Raw genomic sequence first — 23,601 nt, 5'->3', positions numbered from 1 at the left:
AAATCAGACACTATTAAGAAAGTGTACAAACTTTACTGCAGCGCACGCACACGTACACACACACACACAGACACACACACACACAAACACACACCTGTGGATAGGGAAGAGCACCTGGCCACAGGGTTCATGGAAACTGGGGGAGGGGATGGCAGCTTGTAACATGGCTTTCGCCACAGCCCTCCCCAAGACAGGGAAGGCCTTAGATCGAGGCCCCACCTCCCATGATGGGCGGGGGACTCAGAATCGGGGAATCGGGAGAATCTGGTGGGGGAGAGGTGCTGGGGAGGCCTGAGCAGTGGGTACTCTCTGAGCAGGGTCCCGAGGGCTGCAGAGTGTCTTCAGTCCTCAGTCTCTCCTCACAGCAGCTGTCTCGGGGCTGGGTCCTTCAAGGGCATGTCCCAGCTCAGGCTCTTCCTGCGCAGACACTTGATTCCCTTGGCCCCACATCGGAAGCCAGCAGGGCAGCAGTGACGCTGATCTGCACAACAGATCCCCTGGACGGCCAGAGGGGGGCGTCAGACTTGGACACAGCAGGACCCAGCTCCCGCGGATACCCAGCCCCGTGGGGGCAGGAGGGGGCTGGCACTGACCTGGCGATAGGGACAGCAAGCCCAGCCCCCTCGGCTATCGCGGCAGCAGGTCTGGTTATTGTGGCAAAAGTGCCGGGCCCCACATTCCACGTTCCCCACACCCACGTGAGGGCCACGGGCCAGGCGGGCAGCAAGGTGGGCAGAGTCTGCCTCCTTCTCACAGGATCGGGCCTTCACGTTGCAGGTGTACCCAGCCGGACAGCAGTGCTGGCGGTCCTCACAGCACACGGCCTGGGAGGGACAGAGTGGCGTTAAAGGCTCTCCCCCCTCTCCCCAGGAGGGCTCCGCTCCCCTGTCCGAGGCAGGCGGGAGGGCACTCACGTGAGGCAACTGGCAGCAGGCCCAGCCCCCACTCAAGCTTGGGCAGCAGGTCTGCCCCACTGGGCAGCTGGTGTGCTGGTCACAGCCCATGTCTCTGCGGTGAGACAGGGAAGCCCGGCGGGCAGGCATCTTCTCCAATCCAGTCACCACCTTGTTCCCCCTCTGACACTGCCCCCCAGCCAAGCACGTGTAGCCATGGGGGCAGCAGTGCTGGTGGTCTGAGCAACAGACAGCCTGTAGGGGGGTAAGGGGAGTGGCAGATAAGGATGGTCTAGGAAGCTACTATGTGGGACGGGAAGCCCCCTGCCTACCCGGACTCCCTCTCCTACTCCCAGCTCCTCCGGCTGGGACACAGTCTCACAGAGCTGGTGTGCCACCTGCGGGCCAGACAGGCGACAGAAGAACAAAGCCAACAGGAGTCTACCCGCCCAGGCCAAGACACTGTCCCCCCGCCCCCACCCCAAGCTATCCCCCTACCCACACACCTCTGGGGCAGGACAGCAGCCCCACTCCCCAGACGTGAGTTGACAGCAGGTATTGAAGGAGGGACAGCTAGTGATGTTATCACAAGGGACATCGTTCTCCACGGCTTGGGGTTTCGGCAGGCGGAGGCGGGCTAGGGCCTGCATCATCCAGGGCACCTGCTGGGCCCCCTGTTCACAGGTACCCTTTGCTGTGTCACATTTGAAGCCAGCCGGGCAGCAGTGTACGTGGTCCTCGCAGCACACAGCCTAGGGCAGATGGACAGGGGACGGTGGGCACCGGGGCCTAGCTGGCTGCCACCTTCTGCTCAGTCCAGCCCACCCACTACTCCTGGGTACCTGGGCAAAAGGGCAGCAGCCCCAGGCCCCCGACTGTAGGCGGCAGCAGGTGTAGCCGTCTGGGCAGCTCACCTCCATGTCACACTTCACCTCCTGCACTGTGACGAATGCAAGGAGAACAGGTCAGCAGTGGCACTGGGGACCCTTGGGGTACCCAACCCTTTGCTGGCTCCGTAGCTAGAACCAGATGCCGAGGGTGGGGAGTACATTTAGGATCACAGCAGTGATCCTAAGGCAATAGCCAGTGTGGAGGAAGAGGCCTGTACCTGCCCTGTGGCCATCAGCCCCCCACCCCCGTATCTGTCGCTGGAACAATTTGGTGCAGAGCTCCTGCGCATGGTGCAGGCGGAATGGGGTCTGTGGCCAGACTCTGGTACCTGCGTGCGCCGGCAGCTTGGTGAGGAGGTCTGTAGCGTTCTCCTTGGAGAGGCACTTGCTCTGGACCAAGTCACACACAGTGTCCTGGGGACAACAGTGCAAGTGGTCCGAGCAGCAGACGGCCTGGGTGGGGGTGGGAGAAGGTCTTTGTGACGTGGAGTCTCCGTCAGCTCGGGGAGCAGCCAGGAGACAGCGGACGCTGCCTCAGTCTCCCACTAGGGGGTGGCATGCATCCCGAGCGGCCAGGCTCCCAACAGCCTGGCGGCCGGCCCCACCCCCTGGAGTGCTTAGGTGTCCAGGCCAGGTGGCTGTGGGCACACAGCCCCTCACTCACATTAGGTATTGGGCAGCAGCCATACTTCCCACTAGGCAGCTCACAGCAGGTAGAACCATCAGGGCACTGGGACTGTGCATCGGGGCACAGGACCACTGGAAGGGGAGAGAGGCCTGTGGGCAGCCAAGGCGGTGGGGAACTTCTCCCCAGCTGGGAGCCAGATGAGGCCTTGCCCCACTTCCAACCCCCAACCCGATGCTCTCCCATCCCCTAACCTGCCCGGTTACTCCTCTGTGCAGGAATCTTCTTTGCCAGGGGGTGGGTCCCTGTGGCCGTGAGGCAGCGGGCATGAGCCAGGTCACAAGAGGTACCATGGGGACAGCAGTGCACCTTGTCTTCGCAGCAAGAAGCCTGACAAGAGATGGTTCTGATTCTGTCTTGGCTCCCTCCAGTCCCCTGCTCTGCCCCTACTGCTCCCCGCCGCCCCCCATCTTCCCAAGCCTGTACCTGGGGCATGGGGCAGCATCCCCAGGAGCCATCTAGCATAGTGCAGCACGTGGAGGAGTTGGGGCATTCGAACCGGCCATCAGGGCACTGGATGGCACCCAAGGGGTTGGTATCTGTGGACAGGATGACCCAGGATTCTGCCAACCCAGTCAGTGAAAGCCATTATCCCATCACTGAAGGAGTGGCTGGCACCAGGGCCTGCGGGCTTGGGGGTAGGGGTTGGGGACTAGGGGGCCGGCGCTGGGGCTGGGTGTTCTCCCAGGCACTCCTAACCCACTCTCCTCACAAGCCACTCATTGCCTCAGCAACACGGCACAGGGCAGGGGCATCCACTGCCTGCGCTGGCCTTAAACCAGCCCAGCTTGGCGTCTCTCCACCCTCCCAATGCCTGGCCCTGGGCCTGGAGGCTGGCATTGTCTCCTGCCCCTTCCTAGCCTAGTGTGCCCTTCTGTCCAGAGCAAAGGCGTTGCTTAGTACAGATGCCACAGGAATGAGGGCACAAGGTCAGGAATCAGGTCACCCAGATGGCTGGGTTCCTGGGCAGTCCAGCCTCCACAGACCACCCATCTGCCCACCCTCCACCTCCACCCCTGCCGCACCTGGTCTTCGGAAGCAGGACTGCCCGTCAGCGCTGCAGTGGTAGTCCCGTGGGCAGCAGTGGCGGCCGTCACCGCACGACACAGCCTGCGGGACAGAGATGCCTGCATTGGCGAGGACTTTTTACCTGGGGTGAGTGGAGGAAACGTCTGTATGCCGACTTGAGCCCCTCTTTTGGGCTAATAGCACCCTCACCTCTGGGAATGGGCAGCAGCTGGAGGTCCCCGAGATGGTGAGGAGGCAGGAGTAGCCAGGAGAGCAATGGGCATCTACCTGGCAGGGTCTGCCCAGATGCCTGCTCGGCGCTGTGGGCCCCTTGCCCTGGAAAGTGAAGAGGAGGCGATAAACTGAAGGACCCAAGCTCGGCCCCCTCCTCTAGCCAAGCTAAGATGACCCTTTGGGAAATCCCAGGCTGCCAGCTCTCACCTGGGCAGAAGGGCACTCACCAGAACAGGACTGCAGCAGCTATAGCCGACTCCTCCTGGGTCCAGGCAGCAGGCCACAGGGCAGAACTGACCATCTGGGCACTGTGTTCCAGCTACCAGCCCTGCCACTAAGGCCACCCAGCTCACCAAAGTCCACATGGTCTGCCTGCAAAATACCAAGAGGCATCTGGCAACTGGCTTGAGCCCAGGTGACCCTTGATTCTGGGGCCAGTCCAGCCCAGGCCAGATACTGCCTGAGGTTCTCCAACAATTCCTTGTCCAGGAGGGAAAAAAGAAGTGCGCCCCATGTGTGTCCTGTGTATGTGTCACACGTGCACCAGCACACGTACAGCGATGAGCATGAATACTGACGCAGGTACATGTGTCAGCCTGTGTGCCCTGGGGCACCCGGGTGGCTCAGTCAGTTGAGTGTCCGACTTTGGCTCAGGTCATGACATTGCGATTTGTGAGCTTGAGTCCTGCGTCGGGCTCCGTGCTGACAGCTCAGAGCCTGGAGCCTGCTTTGGATTCTGTGTCTCCCTCTCTCTCCGCCCGTCCCCCACTCACACTGTCTCTCTCAAAAATAAAAACATTAAAAAAGCAAAACCTGTGTCCCCCAAACGTGGCCAGATGCCTCAGTCTCTGTGGGTAAGTGTGTAAAGATGTAGGTGTGGGGGGGCTTAGTCGGTAGGGCATACGACTCTTGATCTCAGAGATGCAGGTACGAGCCCCATGTTGGCTGTAGAGATTACATAAAAAAATAAATAAATAAAGTCTTAGGAAAAAAAAAAGATGCAGGCATATGAAAGGAAAATTCGGGGATCTGATCTGTAGCGACATGGGTCACCTCCAGGGGGTGAGGAGGTGTCAGTAGTCATGGGAAGACTGAGCTGGGGAGCAAAGAGGGAGTCCCCCCTTGAAGAAAAGCAAGGGTTCCACTTCCCCAGCCAGACCCTCCAGATGCCTCCTTGTCTGATGCTGTGGTCACACCTGCCAAGGCCTGTTGGGGGCAAGGGAGGGGGGTCACATGATGACATGGGAAACCAATGAGTTGAGAAAGTTGTGAAACGGGAAGTGTGGTAGCCAGTGTAATCTGAGCTGCCTTCCCCAGAGGCCACACCTGCCCACTGACTGTCTCCACCCCACCCAGGGAAGGGGATGCACAGACTGGGCCAGCCCTTGAGACACCTGTGTTCTGAGGGGCCACACAACACCACTGGACCCTTTCAGGCTCCTCAAACATACCACTTCCAACCCCTGCCTCTCCCCCTACCCCAAAGCCGAAACTCAGCAGTTTGTGGAGAGGACCCCATGTGCCCACCCAGCTGCAACAGTGGAAAAAAACGATCATCGATCTCTGTGGGGCCTTTCACTTCCTTAATGACTTTTCCCCAAGCTCAGCCAGCCCTGCTAGGTCAATGGGATGGGCCCAGGAGATGTTACCCAGCCTAGAGGAGCAAAAACAGTAATGTTTGTTGACCCTCTCGTGCACCAGTTACACTATATTATTTTCTTTCTCCTTTGAAACAACCATCCAAAGCAGTAATTATTTCCTTTACTTTTCAAAGGAGGAAACTGAGGCTCAGAAATGTTTAGTAACATGCCCATGTCATATATCAAGTCATGGAGATGACAGGCTTTGATGGCTCCAAAGCATACTGGACCTGGGTTTGTTTCACAAAGTGGCACCATGGACAGTGCCCAGGAATGGACCCCCCCCCCCCCACTCCCACCCCCAATCCCAGGAGACTAGAGGCCTGGGGTCCAAGCAGAGGAGGGAGACAAGCATTTTCTGAGCAGGAGGACAAGACAAAACAGAAATGACAAGTGCAGGGGCTGCCTGGATACTGCACTTGAATGCTAGTCCTAGAATTGCCACCACTGATTGTGAGAGCCTCAAAAGTAGCTTCCTGCCTTTGGGCCTCAGCTTCCCCATGAGTCTGTGAGTGGACATTGCACGCTCTGGGTGGCGAGGACTTACACTTGCCCAGTCATTGGCACCCTCTCTCCCTCACCTGGCTTTCCTCGGTGCCCCATTCCCAGTTCAAAGGCCATTTCCAGGAGGCCATTGTCTGGCTGATCCTGGACCTCGGCCCCTTTCACCCTCTCACCAACACCCACAGCTCCCAGGCAAGGCATCCATAGCTGGTCCCACCTGCTTCCTGGGAGTCCAACCTCAACCCCTCATAGGCCGTCCCACTACCCTGGCTTAAGCCAAAAGGGGTGCTGTCTGCACAGATCTCAGACCATTGAACACCCTAGTGATTTATTTACACATACTTTCCGTTCTTGGTATCCTAAGGTTAGGGAATATAGCGAATGCTTCTAGTGAATACAAATGTACAGACGCGCGTACACACTCAGGATCAGGGATGGGGGAAGAAGGGGCCTAAACTCGCCTCAGTAGGGTTCTGAATGGCAGCCTCTCTCACCCCCAGCCCACAGTAGAGAGGGAGGACAGGAGCCTGCCTCTTCAAACCCCCAGCTCTGCCATCTTCCACTAGGTGGCAGCCCCCAACTCCGAGCGTCAGGAGACAGATTCCCAAAAGGTGAGGGAACCCAACTGCGAGCAAGCAGGAAAAGTGGCCGAGAGAGGCGGAAGTTAGCTGGTTCCACCCCGCTCCAGAGGAAGTAAGGGAGAGTCAGACACAACCCAGGGGTTCAGTCACCATTCCCAAGTCCATGCTATCTTTGAAGGAACCAGGGTCTCCAGCCCACTCGCAGCTCTCTGAGCTCCCGGACCAGGGGCCGACGCCTCTCTCATTCCCAGGCGCCCAGGGGCCACCCACCAACACCACCACCAGCACCGGGACGCGGCCGGAGCCGGCTCAAGAATAGAGTGGCCCCAGCTTTGGGGGAAAGGGCTGCAGCTCCCGAGGATGCTGGAGAGGGAGAGAGCCCCATTCTCACGTGGGTCACTGCAGTCACTGCTTACTCCCACCCCCTAAAACTGTCTCCAGTGCATCGGAAATCCCCAAAGGAGTTTCTCTAAGCCAGTCTTCTCTTGCCTCCCGGCTGAAACTCTGGAGGAATCCCAAGCCTCTCGTCCGCTTGGCCGAACCCCTGGGAAGAAGCAAGCGAGAGATCTGCGCGGCCGCCCTCCTTACCTGCGACTCGCTCCGCGCTCTCTGGGTAGCCGCGGCCGGGAAGCTCCCGGACTTGGGCCTGGCAGCGCGATGGCCCGCCCACCTCAATTTCCATTGGCCAGGTGTCCTGAATGTCGGGCTTCTACTGGCTATTGGTCGATGTAGAGGCGGGGCCAGCCTGAAAAGCTTTGCTGCTTTCTTACTCAATTCTCTTTCCCCCCTCCCTACGTCTCTCTTCCCACCCTCCCCCACTTTTTTGCGGGATCATGTGATTGGACAATCATGTGACGTCCGGGCCCGGCTCGGCAGGGTTGCGGGCGCCTGGTAGAGTTTGCCCCAAGGTGGGACAGTGCCTGTCTGAAGACATTGACCAACAAGGGAGCTACCCCTTACACAGTGCGTTCAAGGACGTTTACGGGATGTCAGCTTCTGGATTAGGGACGTTCGTGCACCTGTTTCTATTCTGTTCAACAAACTCATTAAATGCTGGGCAGCCAGGCCCCAAAGGAGTTGAAAGAGAGTTGGGAGGGCAAGGATAAACAGCTCTCAATCCCCTTCCTTAGGGCGCTGGCAGCGGGGTGTGAGTGGGTGGAGAAGGTGAGGCAGGCTCACGTTAGATCTAACGTAAAATGCAAAGTCGTGTGCCAGGTGTTACAGATGTGTGTAGGGAAGAGGTGATAGGCTGGCTCTCGGCAGGGAGGAAAAGATTTAATTCCACCTTAAGGGCACCTTTTTGAGCTGAATCTGGGAGGATTTTAACTGGCAGGTGGGGAGGGGTTGGAGAAGTGCCTAGGCAGGGGTGCGGGGGTGGGGGTGGGGGGAGAGCTTTAGGAAACCAGATGGGAAGAGCAGCCTTGGGCAGGGATTAAATGCCAAGTTCAACGTTGTGGGCTCGAGGAGCTGTTGGGTGCCTGGCACAAGGCTGGGCTGGGGGTGGGTGCATAGTAGAAATGGATTCCTTGTTTGAGTCAGCCCTGCCTTCCAGGAACTGACATGGCCCGTGAGGAGAGAAGTGGACCACACGGAACAGATTAGCCAGCAAAAAAAGCCAGGCGCCCAGTGCCAAAGGACCTGGCTCAGGCCGAGGCGGTTGATAGATGCACCAGGGGAGAGGAGAGGCCCAGAGAAAGCCTCGTTCCGGGCCTGGGAGGAAGGGCCATGTTTGGTTATACAGAGTAGGGCACTGCAGGGTAAACAGCTTGAGCTGAGTGCGAGGCAGGGAGAGGGGACAAACAGCCCAACTTAGGGGTGGTGGCAGTCTGCCGTGGGGGAGTGGCAGGGTGGAGGGATTGTGTAGCAGTGGTGCTCAGCCTGGGGCTAGAGGTCTGGGGAACGATGGAGGCTCCTGCTGAGAATCAAGACTACTCTTTGCCTGCTCGTGGCCTTTGTGCAGTTTCCTCCCTGTATATCCTGAGGCAAAGGAGTATAGCTCACGCTTCCATTAACAAAGCGCGTGCACGCACACTTTTCATGAAATGTTAGGCTACTCAATAAATGAGCCTCTTAATCACAACTACACAGAACCATGTAAAAAATAAACCCGGGAGGAAAAAAAATAGAGTGATTGAAACGAGTCTCATGAAAAATATCCTTAAAGGAGCGATTCGCACACCAGGGACATTTGGCAGTGTGCGGAGATATTCTGGGTTGTTACAACAAGGAGGAGGTGCTCCTGGCATCTGGTAGGCGGAGGCCAGGGATGCTGCTAAACATCTTCTAATGCAAAGGAAAACACCCATCACAAAGATTATTCTGCCTGAGATATTAGTAGTGTTGAGGTTGAGAAACCCTCTTAAAAGGGTCATAAACCGTCTCCATGAAAGAGCTCAAAGTTTCCTTCACACACCTTCTTTTATTTTATATATGTATATGTATACATATATGCACATACACATACACGTACACACACACATACGTGGGGCTCTACAGCACCCTAAGATCAAGAGTTTCATGCTCTACCAACTAAGCCAGCCAGGTGCCCCACTTATCTCATATATTTTTAATAAATGTTACCCGACTTCCCAGAAACAGTAGATGATAGAAATACCAGGGGATGTGTGCACGGAAGTTTCTAGAAGGAGTCACTTGGAGTTGAGCACGGATTAAAAGCATTCAACAGAAACAAAATGCAAAAGACAGACTGAAGGACTTAGAAGCTTAACATCCTGGAGACACTGGGTGTAGGGGCAAACGGTCCTGGATAAGTCGGTGTGCCCTGTGGGTATCACTCTCAAAGGACAAGGTAATTAATAATCAACGTATGAGTCCAAGCTTTAGAAAAATCTGAATCACATGCAGTTATTTTGATTACTATGGCAAAGAAATGTGAAATATATTTACTATAAGCAAAATGCATTTACTTGTTAAAATGGGTGCAGTGAAATTCCACTTCAGTGGATAGGGTACAGTTCCCCCCAAAACTGCAGAACATCTTTCACATTCTTCAAGAAATACTCCAGTGTCTTTAAGCCCTCCAATTTAGGAATCTCTCTCCCTCTGCTTTTTGCTTTTAAGGAGGGTGCATCATTTTTTGAACAGGGAAGACTGAAAAGAAGCAACTGAAAAGAAACTTCCAGAGTCACAAAGAGATATGACATCAAAGGGTCCATCCCCATTTGTCCCATTCCCTGAGCCCTCCCAGGCCCCTTTGGCCAGGCTTTGTGATTTTTAATTTTGAGAAAATCAATTGAGGGGCGCCTGGGTGGCTCAGTCGGTTAAGCGTCCGACTTCAGCTCAGGTCACGAACTCGCGGTCCGTGAGTTTGAGCCCCGCGTCGAGCTCTGGGCTGATGGCTCAGAGCCTGGAGCCTGCTTCCGATTCTGTGTCTCCCTCTCTCTCTGACCCTTCCCTGTTCATGCTCTGTCTCTCTCTGTCTCAAAAATAAATAAACTTAAAAAAATTTTTTTAAAAATCAATTGACTGTAAATGTGAGGGTTTATTTGTGGACTCTCAATTCTATTCCATTGATCTATACATCTGACCTCATGCCAATACACATTGTCTTGATTACTACAGTTTTGTAGCAAGTTTGAAATTGGAAGAAGCGGGGGTCTTCCAACTTCTTTTTCAAAATTGTTTTGGCTATTCTGGGTCCCTCAAATTTCTATGTGAATTTTAGAATCTGTTTCTGTTCTGACAGCTGAGATTTTGATAGGCAATGCACTGAATCTATAGGTCAATTTGGGCTGCACTGCCAACATAATATTTACTAAGTCTTCCTATTCATGAACATGGGATGGCTTTAGGTTCCCACTATAGATGCTACATAGTTTACTTAACCAGTCTCATTTAAGGGACCTTTGTGTGTTTCCATTTTTTTGCAGTTACAAATAATTATGCAATAAATATGTGTGAACATGTTTCCGAGTGCTCAAATGGAGGTTGAATCCCTGAAAGTAATATTGCTAGGTAAAGGATGTGCACATTTGAAATGTTGCTGCCAGATTGCTTTAATTCTTTTCCCGTTTACACTCCCAGTCACACTATTTGAGGGAACTTATTTTTCAGATACTCACCAACATTGAATATGCCAGTTTAATTTTTTTTTTAACGTTTATTTATTTTTGAGACAGAGAGAGACAGAGCATGAACGGGGGAGGGGCAGAGAGAGAGGGAGACACAGAATCCGAAGCAGGCTCCAGGCTCTGAGCCATCAGCCCAGAGCCCGACGCGGGGCTCGAACTCACAGACCGTGAGATCGTGACCTGAGCTGAAGTCAGACGCTTAACCGACTGAGCCACCCAGGCGCCCCTGAATATGCCAGTTTAAAAGATGTTTTGCCAGGCACCTGGGTGGCTCAGTCAGTTAAGCATCTGACCCTTGATTTTGGCTCAGGTCGTGATCTCATTCACGGTTTGTGAGCTTGAGCCCAGCATTGGGCTCTGTGCTGACAGTGCAGAGCCGGCTTGGGATTCTCTGTCTCCCTTTCTCTCTGCCCCTCCACTTCTTGCTCTCTCTCTCTCTCTCTCTCTCTCTCTCTCAAAGTAAATAAATAAACGTTAAAAAAAGATGTTTTGCCAATCTAATGACAAAAGATATCCCATGGCTGTTTTATCTGCATTTTCTTGATCTCTAGGGAAGCTGAGCATTTTTTTCATATGCTTATTCTGCATATGTATTTCTTCTGTGAATTGCCTGTTCTTATTTGTATTAGGTTCTCCAGAGAAACAGAACCGATTGATGTGTATGTAGAAAGAGATTTAATATAAATTTATATAGAATTGACTCACGTGATTATGGAAGCGAAAAGTTCAAAATCTGAAGTGTGGGCCAGCACTGGAGAATTTCTCCTTGTTTGGAAAGGCCAGTTTTTTGTGTTCTATTCAGGCCCTCAACTGATTGGATGAGGCCCACTCACATTATGGAGGGCAACTGGCTTTAGCCAAAATCTATCAATTTCAATGTGAATCCCACCCCAAAACATCCACCAAGTTGACACATAAAACTAACCATCACATTATTCTTTATTTTTCTTCAGTGTTTGTCTTTTTCCTGTTGAACTGTGGGAGCTATTTATGTATTCTGGATATTTTATATGTTGCAGATATCTACTCTCAATCCGTCATTTGTCTTTTATCCTTGTTTGTGGTTTTTTTTTTCTAATGTTTGTTTATTTTTGAGAGAGAGAGAGAGAGCAGGGGAAGGGAAGAGGGGGTGGCGACAGAGGATCCGAGGTGAGCTCTGTGCTGACGGTAGAAAGCCCGAAGTGGGGCTTGAACTCACGGACTGTGAGATCATGATCTGAGCTGAAGTCGAACATTTAACTGACTGAGACACCCAGGCACCCCGGTTTATGTTTTCTTTTGTGGTCACAAGTTGTGTCTTTGTTATGTCATCGGAAATCTAGTGATCGGTCTTTTCCTGTGTGGCTTCTGCCTTTCCCCTTTCCTCTTGTTTAAGAAGTTATAGATATGTTCTATAAATATGGTCTGTTTCTATTCTTACTACAGCCCCAGCTGGATGACCTCAGGTGCTAGTGTTGAGGCACCGAAGGTGACCGGAGGTTCCACTGAGAAGTCTGGCATGGAGAGGTCCCTGGATGTATCTCCCTGGTGAAGAGATTCCTCCAGGCCAGGCCCATGGCTGTTTTCAGAGGCGATGGTCTGGATAAAGGACTGGGCGGCTTCCTTCTCTTTCCTTCCTTCCAGTTCTCTCAGTCTCTCCCTGATTCTTCCAATCACCCTGCAGGATTTTCTTCATTTAGAGTTACTGTTCTGCCCCCACAGAAGAGCCACAAGGGCCCCAGGGATGGGGCCTTTCACCCCCAAGCTCTTGAGTTGCCAGATAAAACATAAGATTCCCAGTTAAATTTGAATCTCAGAGTAGAAATGAAATTTTTTTATTAAAAAAAAATTTTTTTAGGGGCACCTGGGTGGCTCAGTCGGTTGAGCGTCCGACTTCGGCTCAGGTCATGATCTCACTGTCCGTGAGTTCGAGCCCCACGTCGGGCTCTGTGCTGACAACTCAGAGCCTGGAGCCTGTTTCAGATTCTGTGTCTCCCTTTTTCCCTGGCCCTCCCCCCTCATGCTCTCTCTCTCTCACTCTCTCTGCAAAAATAAACTTTAAAAAAATAAAAAAAATAAAAAAAAATTTTTATGTTTATTTGCTTTTGAGAGAGAGAGAGACCGAGTGTGAGTGAGGGAGGGGCAGAGAGAGAAGGAGACACAGACTCTGAAACAGGCTCCAGGCTCCAAGCTGTCAGCACAGAGCCCAACCCGGGCCTTGAACTTGCAGCCCACGAGATCACGACCCGAGCCGAAGTCGGACACTTCACTGACTGAGCCACCCAGGTGACCCAGAAATTTTTTTTAGTATAAGTACATCTCATGCAATATTTGAGACATACTTACACTTAAAAAAAATAATCACTGTGTGCCTGAAATTCAAGTTTAACTGGGCATCTTACATTTTTATTTGCCAGATCTGGCAGCCCTGAAGATTAAGTTTGGAGTGAGGGCACAGAAACAGCCTCTCCTCCCTCACACCTACTCCTTCCCCTTCCTGCCTGAGTCACCTTGGGGTGAGCAGTTGTTGGTGCCTGCCCTCATCACCAGGCACCTGACTGATGAGCCTATGGAACTCTGCTAGGCCCTGCAGGCTTCTGGATAGTGTGGGGGAGGGGACCTGGGACCGGGTCAGTGGCCAGGCCAGAGGCTGTGGCAGGATGTTTGGCAACAGAGCTACTGGAGGAAATCAGGAGACACGGGTTCCTGTCCCAGCATAGGCATAGGCTGTAACTTGCCCAGTGCCAGTGGGCAGGTCACTTTCTTTGTTGCTGTGTTTTAATCAGTTACTATGTTTTTAAAGTAATCTCTACATCCAACTTTGAGCTCGAACTCATGACCCCAAAGTCAAGAGTTGCACGCTCCACCGACTGAACCAGCCAGGCACCCCAAATCAATTGTTATTTTTAGCAAAAAGTAACATGCATATAAATGTTAACCAAATGGTAGCACAAAACGGTCCTCTTGTCCTGATTCTTTTCCTGCCCCAGACATCCACTTTCAAACCCTTTAAGTTTCTTCTGTGAGTTTCCCTTGCATTTCTTTTTTTTTAAACGTTAGTTTATTTTGAGACAGAGAGAGAGAGCACGCGCCTAAGCGAGCATGAGTGGGGGAGGAGCAGAGAGAGAGAGAGAGAGAGAGAGAGAGAGAGAGAATCCCAAGCAGGCTCAATGCTGTTAGCACAGAGCCTGAATTGGGGCTCAATCCCACGTACGGAAAAATCACGACTTGAGCTGAAACCAAGAATCGGAGGATTAATTGAGCCACCCGGTCCCCCACCCCACCCCCGTATTTCTAAATCAGTGTGCATTTGGGACTTCTTGCTTCGCCTCTGGGCTCAGTGTAGCCATCTGAGCAGTGAGTGAGCACTGCCCTGCTCCCTGTCCACTGCGAGATTCCAAGTCTACAGGGAGCTGTGACGGCCCCACTGACCCTGGGGAGAGTGATGCTAGGTGGTACCCTCAAATCCAGTTGTGGGGTGGATGCAGGATGGGTGGGGGGAGGGGAGGGATGAATGGGGGAGGGGAAGGCCGGTAGAGGAAGTGGATTCCTTAGCTTTGCAGAGGCCCTGGCTGGAGGGGCCTTCGGGGATCTGGGGATCGGGGATCCTCTAGCCCATGTTTTCGATGCCAGCTACCCTTTGGAATCAGCTGGGGAGCTTTTGCAGCTGCAGATGGCTGAGGTCTGAGACCCACTTACCCCGCTCAGCCCCCTTTTTATGGAACGAGGAACCTGGAACTCGGCGAGGAAACTATTCTCCACTTCTTCTTCCTCTTACGAACTGCGTGACTTATAAGCCCGGCCACAGAGTCCTGATGTGCACATTGCAGACTCTGAGACTGAGGCAGTTCCCCCATCAGAGTCAAGTAATGCCTGCAGAGCGCTCAGCGCGCAGCCTGAACCAAGTACGCGCTCAGTTAATAGAGCTGCCCCCATTGTGGGGATTCTTCCCCTTGGGCCCTCCCATCGCACCGCCACCCCCACCCCCACTTTAGCTTGGGAGACTGTCGCCTGCCCCTCAGCCCACCTCACTCTCTCCTCCCTAGTCCTGGCCCCCCCCCCCCCCCCGCCGGGGTTTCTCCTCCCAGAAACACACCTGGTTCCCCACCGGGGCTGCACCCGATCTCATCCTGCTGGCCCAGTGTCCGGAACTCCATCCCCCCCCCCCCCGGGGCAGCTGGTCCTGACTCCTGTGCAATCACGAGATTGAAAACCATCAGGTTCCCTCAGCCAGACAAGGGCAGAGGTGGCCAAAGAAGAATCAGTCCCTCCGAGATGGGGTCAGGGTGGGACGTGACACGGGAGAGGATGGGCTGACTTCTCTTCTCCTATCCAGATGTGGAAGCCAGCATCTGCCTCCTACAGGAGAGGAGGGGCACATTCCTGGGTTAAAGTTTCAGTTTTGTATATCCTGAGAGCATGGTATGTTCTGGAGGTGAACTTCCAGGGCAAGGACTGGTCCCGGGAGTCTACAGGAAGCCAGAGTGGCCTCTGGGACAGGCGGGTGGCCGGTGCCAGGGGACAAGAGTCAACTCTTTCCTGGAAATCAGGACAATGGTTTGGGATCTGAGCAGCGTCGGGCGGGAACTTGTCACCGTCTGTTGATCTCGGGTTACAGCTCTGCCTCCTGCCTGTGGGGTGACTTTGGCTTACTTCTTTGACCCTAAATGTGAAATGGACTAACTATAGTTACCCAGTAGGGAGTTCAGGAGGATCATGTGTTAACACGTCCATGTAAAGGGTCAGGCACACAGTTGTTCCTCAATAAATTGTCATTTCCTTCTCCATCATACCTATGTTCAAAAGAATTTGGACAACCAAACTGCATTTATTTAGGACCAAAGAATTCATTTTTCTGTTAAATTTTACAAAATCAGGGGCACCTGGGTGGCTCAGTCGGCTACACGTCCAACTTCGGCTCAGTCATGATCTCACAGTTAATGAGTTTGAGCCCCATGTCAGGCTCTGTGCTGACAGCTCAGAACTTGGAGCCTGCTTCAGATTCTGTGTCTCCCTCTCTCTCGCCCCCTCCCCTGCTCGCTCTGTCTCTCTCTCACTCCAAAAAATAAACATTAAAAAAATTTTTTTTTTAATTTACAAAGTCAGTGATGTAAAATCTGACCCCACTAGAGTGAAAAAATTTAAAAATGCAGCCAAAGCCAAGAGAGGGGCTCAGGTCCTTCAAACCCTTCCCCAGCTCCCCTGGGCCCACATGTAAAGATGTCCAGTCTCTGTCCTGGGACGGGGTGGACCGTGAGCTGCAAGGCTTGAGAGAAGCTGGGCCCCGTTGGTGGTCCGGTCACTGTCATGCCACTCAAGGTACGTGGAGTACCCTTCCCACCCTGTGCCTTTTTCTGAACTTGAGAATCCCCCGGGGGCAGCTGTGCTGGGCGCACGGCTGATGGCCTCCAGGAGCTGGAGCCCAGAGTTTGTCAAGGGCAGCAACTGAACAGGTTGGGTGGTGGACATGGAAGGGCAGTTTGGGTTGTTGACTCATTGACCACTAGAGCTGGGAGGATAATGAGCTTAGAGACCCGGGGGGCAGAGTGGAGCCCAGAAGAATCAGGACAGTGTTTTGAATGCTTGTAGCCCATCACTGAGTTCTTATAACAACACTGCAGAGTGGCATCTCCATTTCACAGATACATGGCATGCTAAGGGCCTTGTCCAGGGTCACCCAGTCCCAAGTGGTGGGGTCCGTGCTGAGTCCAAGTCAATCAGAGCTTTTGCCCATAGCACCAGGCTCTAATGGATGTTAACACCAGCTCAGCCCAGTCCTCCCTCCCAGTCCTTCCAGCCCACTGAGCGCCGCTGGCCCTTCTCCAGGCAGACACCGTAGAGGCCAAGAACTACCTGCTTAAAGTCACTTGGACAGGTCACCTCATTCCTCCAAGATTCAGTTTCCTCATCTGTAAAATGGGTCCACAATAACCCCGACATGTGAGATTCGTGTCATGTGAGGTTCAAAAAGAATGATGGGTTTGAAGAGGCCTTGTAAACTGGCACATTAAAAATGGGAGGAATTCTTTTTAGGACATCAGAGGGGTTCCTCTTGTTAATCTGATGATCTAGCTCTGAAGCACCAGGCCAGGGCCTAGGTGAGGAAACCGCTCTCCCCTAACAGGTCAGAGAGGTCAAGTCACAGTCACCTCCAGGAGCCTGAAGAGGGGCAGAGAGGAGGCGGCTGCAAGGAAGGAAGGCGAGAGGGTGGAAGGAGCCGCCCATCCCCAACCCCAGCACCCTTTCCTGGTAACAAATCCCTTTTACACATTTCATCTGTCTTAACCACTCAGGAGTCCTGGGAGGGAAGTAGGGCCCGGAATATTGTTCTATTATAAAGGTGAACAAGCCCAGGCCCAGAACGGAGACTAATTCTTTCAACAAGTTAGCAGAGAAATCTGTACTCAAGTGCCCTTCAGGGGACTTTCATTCAATCTTGTATGTTAGGATGGTCTCTGGTGTACTTGATTTCGGTGTTTTAAGAAAGCAAGTCCTGTAGGGGCGCCTGGGTGGCTCAGCCGGGTGAGCGTCCCACTTTGGCTCAGGTCATGATCTCACGGTTTGTGAGTTTGAGCCCTGCTCCGGGGCTCTGTGCTGACAGCTCAGAGCCTGGACCCTGTTTCAGATTCTGTATCTCCCTCTCCCTCTGCCCCTCCCCCACTCACACTTTCTGTCTCTTTGTCTCAAAAAATGAATAAACATAAAAAAAAATTTTTTTTAAAGACAGTGGATCCTGCTAACGTTCTATCGAGTTTCACACAACCTCTATCGAGGTTCTGTACAAGTTTCTCTTTTCATCTTTAACATAACCGCGCGAGGTAGGTACAGTTATTACCCCTGTCTTACAGTGAAGAAAGAAAGACTCAGGTGTTAAGCAACTTTACTGGGGTCATGTCGTTGGGAAGGGGTGAAGTCAGAAACTGAATCCACGGCTGATCCAGAGCCTGTGTTTGTAACTATCACAATATTTTTTCAATGGAAGTTACTGCGACATCCCTGCCCCCCACCTGGGCACTTCCTTTATTCCCAGTCTGCTCCACCTTCCCTCGGTCCTCACCCGGGGTCAGTCTCCATGGGTACTCCTGACCCCCTAGTTCTCCCTTTCTTTGGACCATCTCTGGCCCTCTCTATCACGTGACTTGTTGTATTGCCCTCAGGAGTTACTCACTGTCTGCAATTGTCTTAATTTACTCATTTGTGGGGCGCCTGGGTGGCTTGGTCGGTTGGGCGTCCGACTTCGGCTCAGGTCATGATCTCACGGTCCTGAGTTCGAGCCCCGTGTCGGGCTCTGTGCTGACAGCTCAGAGCCTGGAACCTGTTTCAGATTCTGTGTCTCCCTCTCTCTCTGCCCCTCCCCTGTTCATGCTCTGTCTCTCTCTGTCTCAAAAATAAATGAATGTTAAAAAAAAATTTTTTTTAATAAAAAAAAAAATTTACTCATTTGTTTGTATCTCCTGCACCAGAAAGTGTGAGCAGGGACTTTATGTGACTTGGTCCCTGCTGTATCCCAGTGCCTACAACACTAGCTGGCAAGAAACAAATACACAAAAATAGCTAAAAAGAAAAAAAAAAGAGAGAATAAATTAAAAATTTAAAAAAGGAGATGCACACAGTCAGCCCTTTGGTCCAGGCCCCTCTGGGACGGCTCCGCCTCCGTTTGGGCTCAGCTCTGGCGTGGCCACTCTGGTCTGGTAGCCAATGTACCCTAGATAGCATTTGTCACACTGAGAGGCACAACATGCGGCCCCCAGAAGGCGATGATACCACATGAGGCCAGATCGTGCTTGGTACACTCTCAGGGTCCTTTCTGAGGTTCTCGGTAGAAACAGATCCAAAGCCTGCTTTTGGTAATATATGTTTTGCACCCTCCTTTAACAAATTTTCAGAAATGAAATTCATAGATAATACCATTTTTCCTAGGCACGGTGTCGTTAGAAATGTATATAAAGTTCAAAGTGGAATACAGAGGAAAAACAAATAATTAGAAACAAATAATTGAGAATAAAATAATACACGTTTCTGAGTGTGAAAGTTCAGGCTTGACTCCATGAGAGAACAGAAGCTTGTAAATGCACAGGAATCCCTGGCAATGAATCACTGGCAACTGTAAATGGAGACTCAGTGCTGGAGTGTCGTGTTAGCAACTCAGCTCACACGGGCCAGGTGGCCAAGGAGACAAGATTTTCTGAAATGGTGAATTACCCTTGATAAAGTTCTAATGGAGACAAATAAACGTTAAAATGATTTTATATAGCCAAATCTTCTGTAGGATTGCAGGGTAGTTTTATTCCTGGAAAACTCAATATATTTTAAAAGCACTTACAAAAGGGGCTCCTGGGTGGCTCAGTCGGTTGAGCGTCTGACTCCGGCTCAGGTCGTGATCTCGCGGTCTGTGAGTTCGAGCCCCGCTTCGGGCTCTGTGCCGACAGCTCAGAGCCTGGAGCCTACTTTGGATTCTGTGTCTCCCTCTCTCTCTGACCCTCCCCCCTTCATGCTCTGTCTCTCTCTGTCTCAAAAAAAAAAAAAATAAACGTTAAAAAAATAAAAAATAAAGCATTTACAAAAGATGTGCGTGAAATAGGGTTGGCCTCTAGGTCAGATAATTATGAATGTGTTTCTAATGTATGTGGGTGGCCAGAAAGACAAAGGAAGATTGAGTGGCGTGCAGGACAATTCCTGGTTGTGTCAGGATATCCTTCCTACACTTTATAGGACATTTAACGTCTCCCTCCTGCCTTCTATCAAACTCCAGGAGCCCCAGTCTTGTGATAACTACAAATGGCTTCATAAATTCACAAGATGTCCCCTAGGGGGCGGTAGCGCTCAGGACGAGAACAACTACCCAATACATTCTCCAGCCCACCTTTTTAATTTAACTCTGTCTCTGAGCCGAGCAGGAGAGAGCCTGTCCCTAAGAGCTCTGGGAGTCGGGCTGGGATAGGGGTGGAGGGAGGCAATTCTGGAGGGTCTGTCAGGACCCTTTCCCTCTGGGGCCATTTCCTCAGACTACACCTAGGGTCCCTTCAATGAAGCCTTGGGTGTCCAGAAACTCCCCAACTCACCCTCTCGGGCATGGGTGCTGGAGACGGCAGTGGTGGGGGACCGAGAGGTGTTGTGAACAGATGCCTTTTCCCGGGTGGGTTGATCCTAGCTATTACGGGTATCTTTTTAACCTCCAAAAAAAAAAAGACAGCTTTGGGGCACCTGGGTGGCTCGGTTAAGTGTCCGACTTCAGCTCAGGTCATGATCTCACGGTTCGGTTCGGTTCGGCTCATGAGTTTGAGTCCCACACTGGGCTCTCAGCTGTCAGCACAGAGCCCACTTTGGATCCTTTCTCTCTGCCCTTCCCCCACGCGTGCTCGCATTCTCAAAAATAGATAACAGTTAAAAAAAATAGATACTGTTAAAAATTTTTAAAAAAGAAGGCAGCTTTGCTGCTTTCTGGCCCTTTAAGTATTTCAGAGGGAGAAATCCCTTTCCCCACCAACTTTTTGTTTCGAAAACTTCAAAAACTTCAGAAAAAGTGCCTGAATGGTACAATGAGGACCCATATGCCCTTCGCCTTGATTCACTGGTTCTTCCCATTCTGCTACATTGGTTTTATCTCTCTTTATTCTTGCTGAGCCGTTTGAGACTACATTGCAGATGTTCACCCCTAAACACTTCAGCGTGTGTTTCCTAAGAACAAGGGCATTTTCCTACGAAACCACAGCACGGTTAGCACACTCAAGAAATTTAACACCAATGAGGTAATATCTACTATACGGGCCTTACTCAATTTTCTCCTATTGGCCCAATATAGTTTTCTGCAACTCACCCACCCCTTCCTGCCCTCAAGGTCCAATCAAAAATCTGACTTGGCATTTAGCACTGAGCCTGGAGTTTGGATTTCGCTCCAGCTCAGTGGGCCTGCAACTGTGGGCCTGGCCTCCAGGAAGACAGCTCCAGGTGGAGACAGGTGCTGGCTGTGAGCTCATAGGTGCTGGTGGGGTCCCTGGGAAGGACATAAGCATGACTTAGGTCCCACAAATGTCTTCCCAGATGCCGGGGGGGGGGGTGAGGGTGGGGAGGTGGAGTGCAAGCTTGGGGGGGGGTGGCACTGTCCCCCTGCAGGGCTTGTATGGAAGAATTCAATCTCACAATAAACTACCTTCTGTTGATGTCACTCCCCCAGGGCCAGGCAAGGACTTAGCCTTCAGTCCCCACAACAGCTCGTAGGGCTGTTTTCTTTCCTTTTATGATTGAAAGGAGTTTCTGTTTCTCCATCTGATGAGGAGGCTGGTGATGGCCATGTGGGGCCACATGCTGCCTCTGGAAGGATTACTGGGTGTGTGGTCAGTGTGAACTGTGGCCAAGTCAGCCGGGACAATGGCTGCTTCCTCCTCAGGTCTCTGGGCAGGTGAGTCTAGCCAGGGCCCCAGAGCTTCATGGGCATCTCAAGGCTCCTGATCCGCCCTGCAGCTGCCACGACCATCCTTGGGAGATGCACCCAGTAGCTTGAGTGGTGTCTCATTGCCCCCGGATAAGCCCTCCCACCTGTCCAGACTGCTGCCACTGCACTGGGCTTTGCTCACACCAGTGATGTCCCAAGGTTTTCTCCAGCTCAAAGCATTTACCGGTGGGGGAAGGCAGGGACCGTGATCTGATCAACTCAGGGATCCTGTCAGGAGCCACAAAACCATTTGTCGACTCTTCACAGAGCTTTCACAGATGTGACTTTAGCTAGGAGTCTGTAAGGCAGGACGAATGACATCGTTATTTCCAGATGAAGAAACTGAGGCATAGCGATAAATCTCACAGGCCTCCTCTTGCAAGAAGAAAACCAGAAATGGAATGCAAGCCCCTTATTCTACTGTGGGTGGAAACTGAGGCTCAGAGGTCACCAGGTTTGGTTCTGACTGCTACTTTGCAGCTGTATGATTTTGGCTCTGGGCAAGGAGGTGTTTCAGGAATTATTACTATCTGTGCCTGCATTTGGAGGCAGAGGTAGAACCAGAACTTGGATGCTCTAAAGGCTCTTTCTAGAACATTCTATGCCACAGGTCCTGGGGATGGGCAATCAATAATAATAGTCATTGAGTGCTTGCCATAGGATAGGCAAGGGTCTAAGTATTTCACAGCTATTAACTTATCAACTTACTATTAACTTATTAAATCCTCACATAGTGTATTATGAGGTGGGTGCATTATTATCCCCATCAGCTCATTTTATAAAGGGGAAAGCTAAGGCACAGAGGCTTTAAGATATTTGCTAGAGGTGGCGCTGGCCCCTGCCTCCCACGTGCTCTGATCTTGAGGCACAAGCTGCATTTCTTGGATTTCTTGAGCCCAAGGCCTGAGTAGATAAAACCTCCAACAGGTGAGCAGGTCACTGCAGGGAGCAGAGAAACTTGGTTCTGAACGGGGTGGGGTGAGAGCTCCTCTGGACTCAGGCAATTGGGGGTTTGAATTCTGGCTCTTTCATTTGAGTGACCTTGGTGTGATTGTGACCTCTCCCGCCTCCATTTTCTTATTTGCAAAATGGGAGATTGCTGAGAGAAGTCTTGGTTCTACTCCACGGTAGGAGCCATTACACACAAGGCCCTCAGTTTCTTCCTCTGTATCATGGGAGAGTAATCTCTTGGCTGGAAACGTGTTTGGGTAAACCTTAACTTGGAGGCTGTGAAAGACCTTAATAGAAGCTTGGTTCTCGCCTTCACATACAGTTTATAAAATGATTTTGTGTAATTTCAGACCTCCTCTTTACGGGGGGTGGGGGGAGGTGGGGGGGGAGGGAATGTAAAAGCACCTTCTCCCCTGCCCTTTCGACCAGCGGCCACTTCACCGGTTACAGTTTGCACTCTCCCGCTCCTAAATGTGGGCTTTCAAGCCTCTCGGAGCCCCAAAGCCAGTTTCAGGGAAAGCTGATGGTTGGCCCCTTCGAATCCACGTGCTAACCTCGCGTGCGCTGGCTGGCTGGGCGGCTTCAGGTCCGAGAAGCTGGTGACGTCAAAGTCACGGACTGCCCTTCTTAAAGGCGCAGGTTTGCACTCCGTGTTCATTTTTCTGTGTTCGGACAAATAATTACGACTGCACAAAAGTTTTAAAGGCAAGGCAGGTGGTGGTGGGGTCTCAGGTGCGGGGCTCGCAGGGGAGATACGTGTCTCTCTGAGAGGCGGGATCAGAGACGTCAGCGCAGGATTTAAGCCTACCTGTCACCCAGTGCGGCACCCCCCAGTGCAGGGGGAAAGTACCTCGAAGGCACTTAACTTTGAGCCCCAGTTTCCTCTTCTGCCAAAAGGGCCCACATAATACACTTCTAAAAACTTGGGGACTTAGAAAAAATAACGTGACAGTAGCCGACGCAAAAATGCCGGTCCCCTTCTTTCCTACTCAACCCTTTCGTTGTGCGAAGGAGGAACCCGAGACCCGGAGTGGTGGTGTAACTTGCCCAAGGTCACACACGGTGGTGGGATGCAGCCTAAATGGAGTCCGGCGGACCCTGTGTTTCCTGGCTCCCGGGCCAGCCTTTTCTCTGTCCAGCCTGCCTGGGCCGAGTCACAGCTCTTCTAACCCCAGCGCCCACGCGCACGGTACCCAGCAGTTTGGCAAGAGGTTGTGGAGCAGCGCCTCGGTCGATTATCTGTAAAATAGGAATAATGCGAATTTCTGTTCCGTAGGTCATCACTAAGTTGGAAAACTCCGCAGGGAGCCCGGCGGGTAAATATATGCCATCACTATCTGATCGCCCAGTGGCTTTGGAAGAACTGATTCAAATCCCTGCCGGCTCCGCAGATGAGGACACCGAGGAAGAGCGGGAGAGCGCGTTACCCACGCTGGTCTGGAAGTTAAGGGAAGAGCTGGGACTCCCCGGGCAGCGCTCGGCCAGCGTACTGGTGGGATGGAGTTTGTAAGACCACGCTGTTAAGTGCGGTGCTGCCTCCGTCACGCTCGACGTGGAGACCCCGCGACCTTGGGGCGCTGGTCCGGCGGAGAACCTGCGGCGCACCCTCCCTCGGCTGGGGGACTGGGGCGCTGCGGGTCCCAGAACCTCTGCGGGTGGGCGGGGCCGGCGGCACTCCGGGCGTGCGGCAGGTCGGCCGGCGGGGGGCGGGGC

At 52.3% G+C, this 23,601-nt stretch overlaps 1 protein-coding gene across 2 annotated transcripts; it reads right to left on the bottom strand.

Annotated features, from left to right (window-relative positions):
• Positions 1–13: 13 nt before the first annotated feature.
• Positions 14–7,177, bottom strand: GRN (granulin precursor). 2 transcript variants are annotated; one of them, XM_011289247.4, is made up of 13 exons: positions 7,024–7,177; positions 3,938–4,082; positions 3,687–3,812; positions 3,494–3,578; positions 2,895–3,007; positions 2,663–2,798; positions 2,448–2,560; positions 2,113–2,236; positions 1,736–1,833; positions 1,400–1,645; positions 915–1,148; positions 594–824; positions 14–497 (listed from the first exon to the last, which is right to left on the bottom strand). In XM_011289247.4, exons 2-13 carry the CDS (start codon positions 4,073–4,075, stop codon positions 360–362), a joined length of 1,782 nt encoding a protein of 593 aa, XP_011287549.2. In that variant the 5' UTR covers positions 4,076–4,082; positions 7,024–7,177; the 3' UTR covers positions 14–359. The 2 variants fall into 2 exon arrangements, with proteins under 2 accessions (XP_011287549.2, XP_011287550.2); XM_011289248.4 differs by having other exon boundaries at positions 2,448–2,542; positions 7,024–7,176.
• Positions 7,178–23,601: the final 16,424 nt, after the last annotated feature.

The sequence above is a fragment of the Felis catus genome, chromosome E1 (assembly GCF_018350175.1).
Source record: "Felis catus isolate Fca126 chromosome E1, F.catus_Fca126_mat1.0, whole genome shotgun sequence".
NCBI lineage: Eukaryota > Metazoa > Chordata > Mammalia > Carnivora > Felidae > Felis > Felis catus.
This window is presented reverse-complemented; position numbering and strand designations above follow the sequence as displayed.

Excerpts from the sequence above, each read along its gene's own strand:
- GRN (XM_011289247.4), bottom strand. The coding sequence starts at position 4,075 with ATGTGGACTTTGGTGAGCTGGGTGGCCTTAGTGGCAGGGCTGGTAGCT. Across the intron at positions 3,579-3,686 it reads GCTGCTGCCCATTCCCAGAG|GCTGTGTCGTGCGGTGACGG; the intron begins GTGAGGGTGCTA and ends TCTGTCCCGCAG. Across the intron at positions 498-593 it reads CTTGCTGTCCCTATCGCCAG|GGGATCTGTTGTGCAGATCA; the intron begins GTCAGTGCCAGC and ends CTGGCCGTCCAG.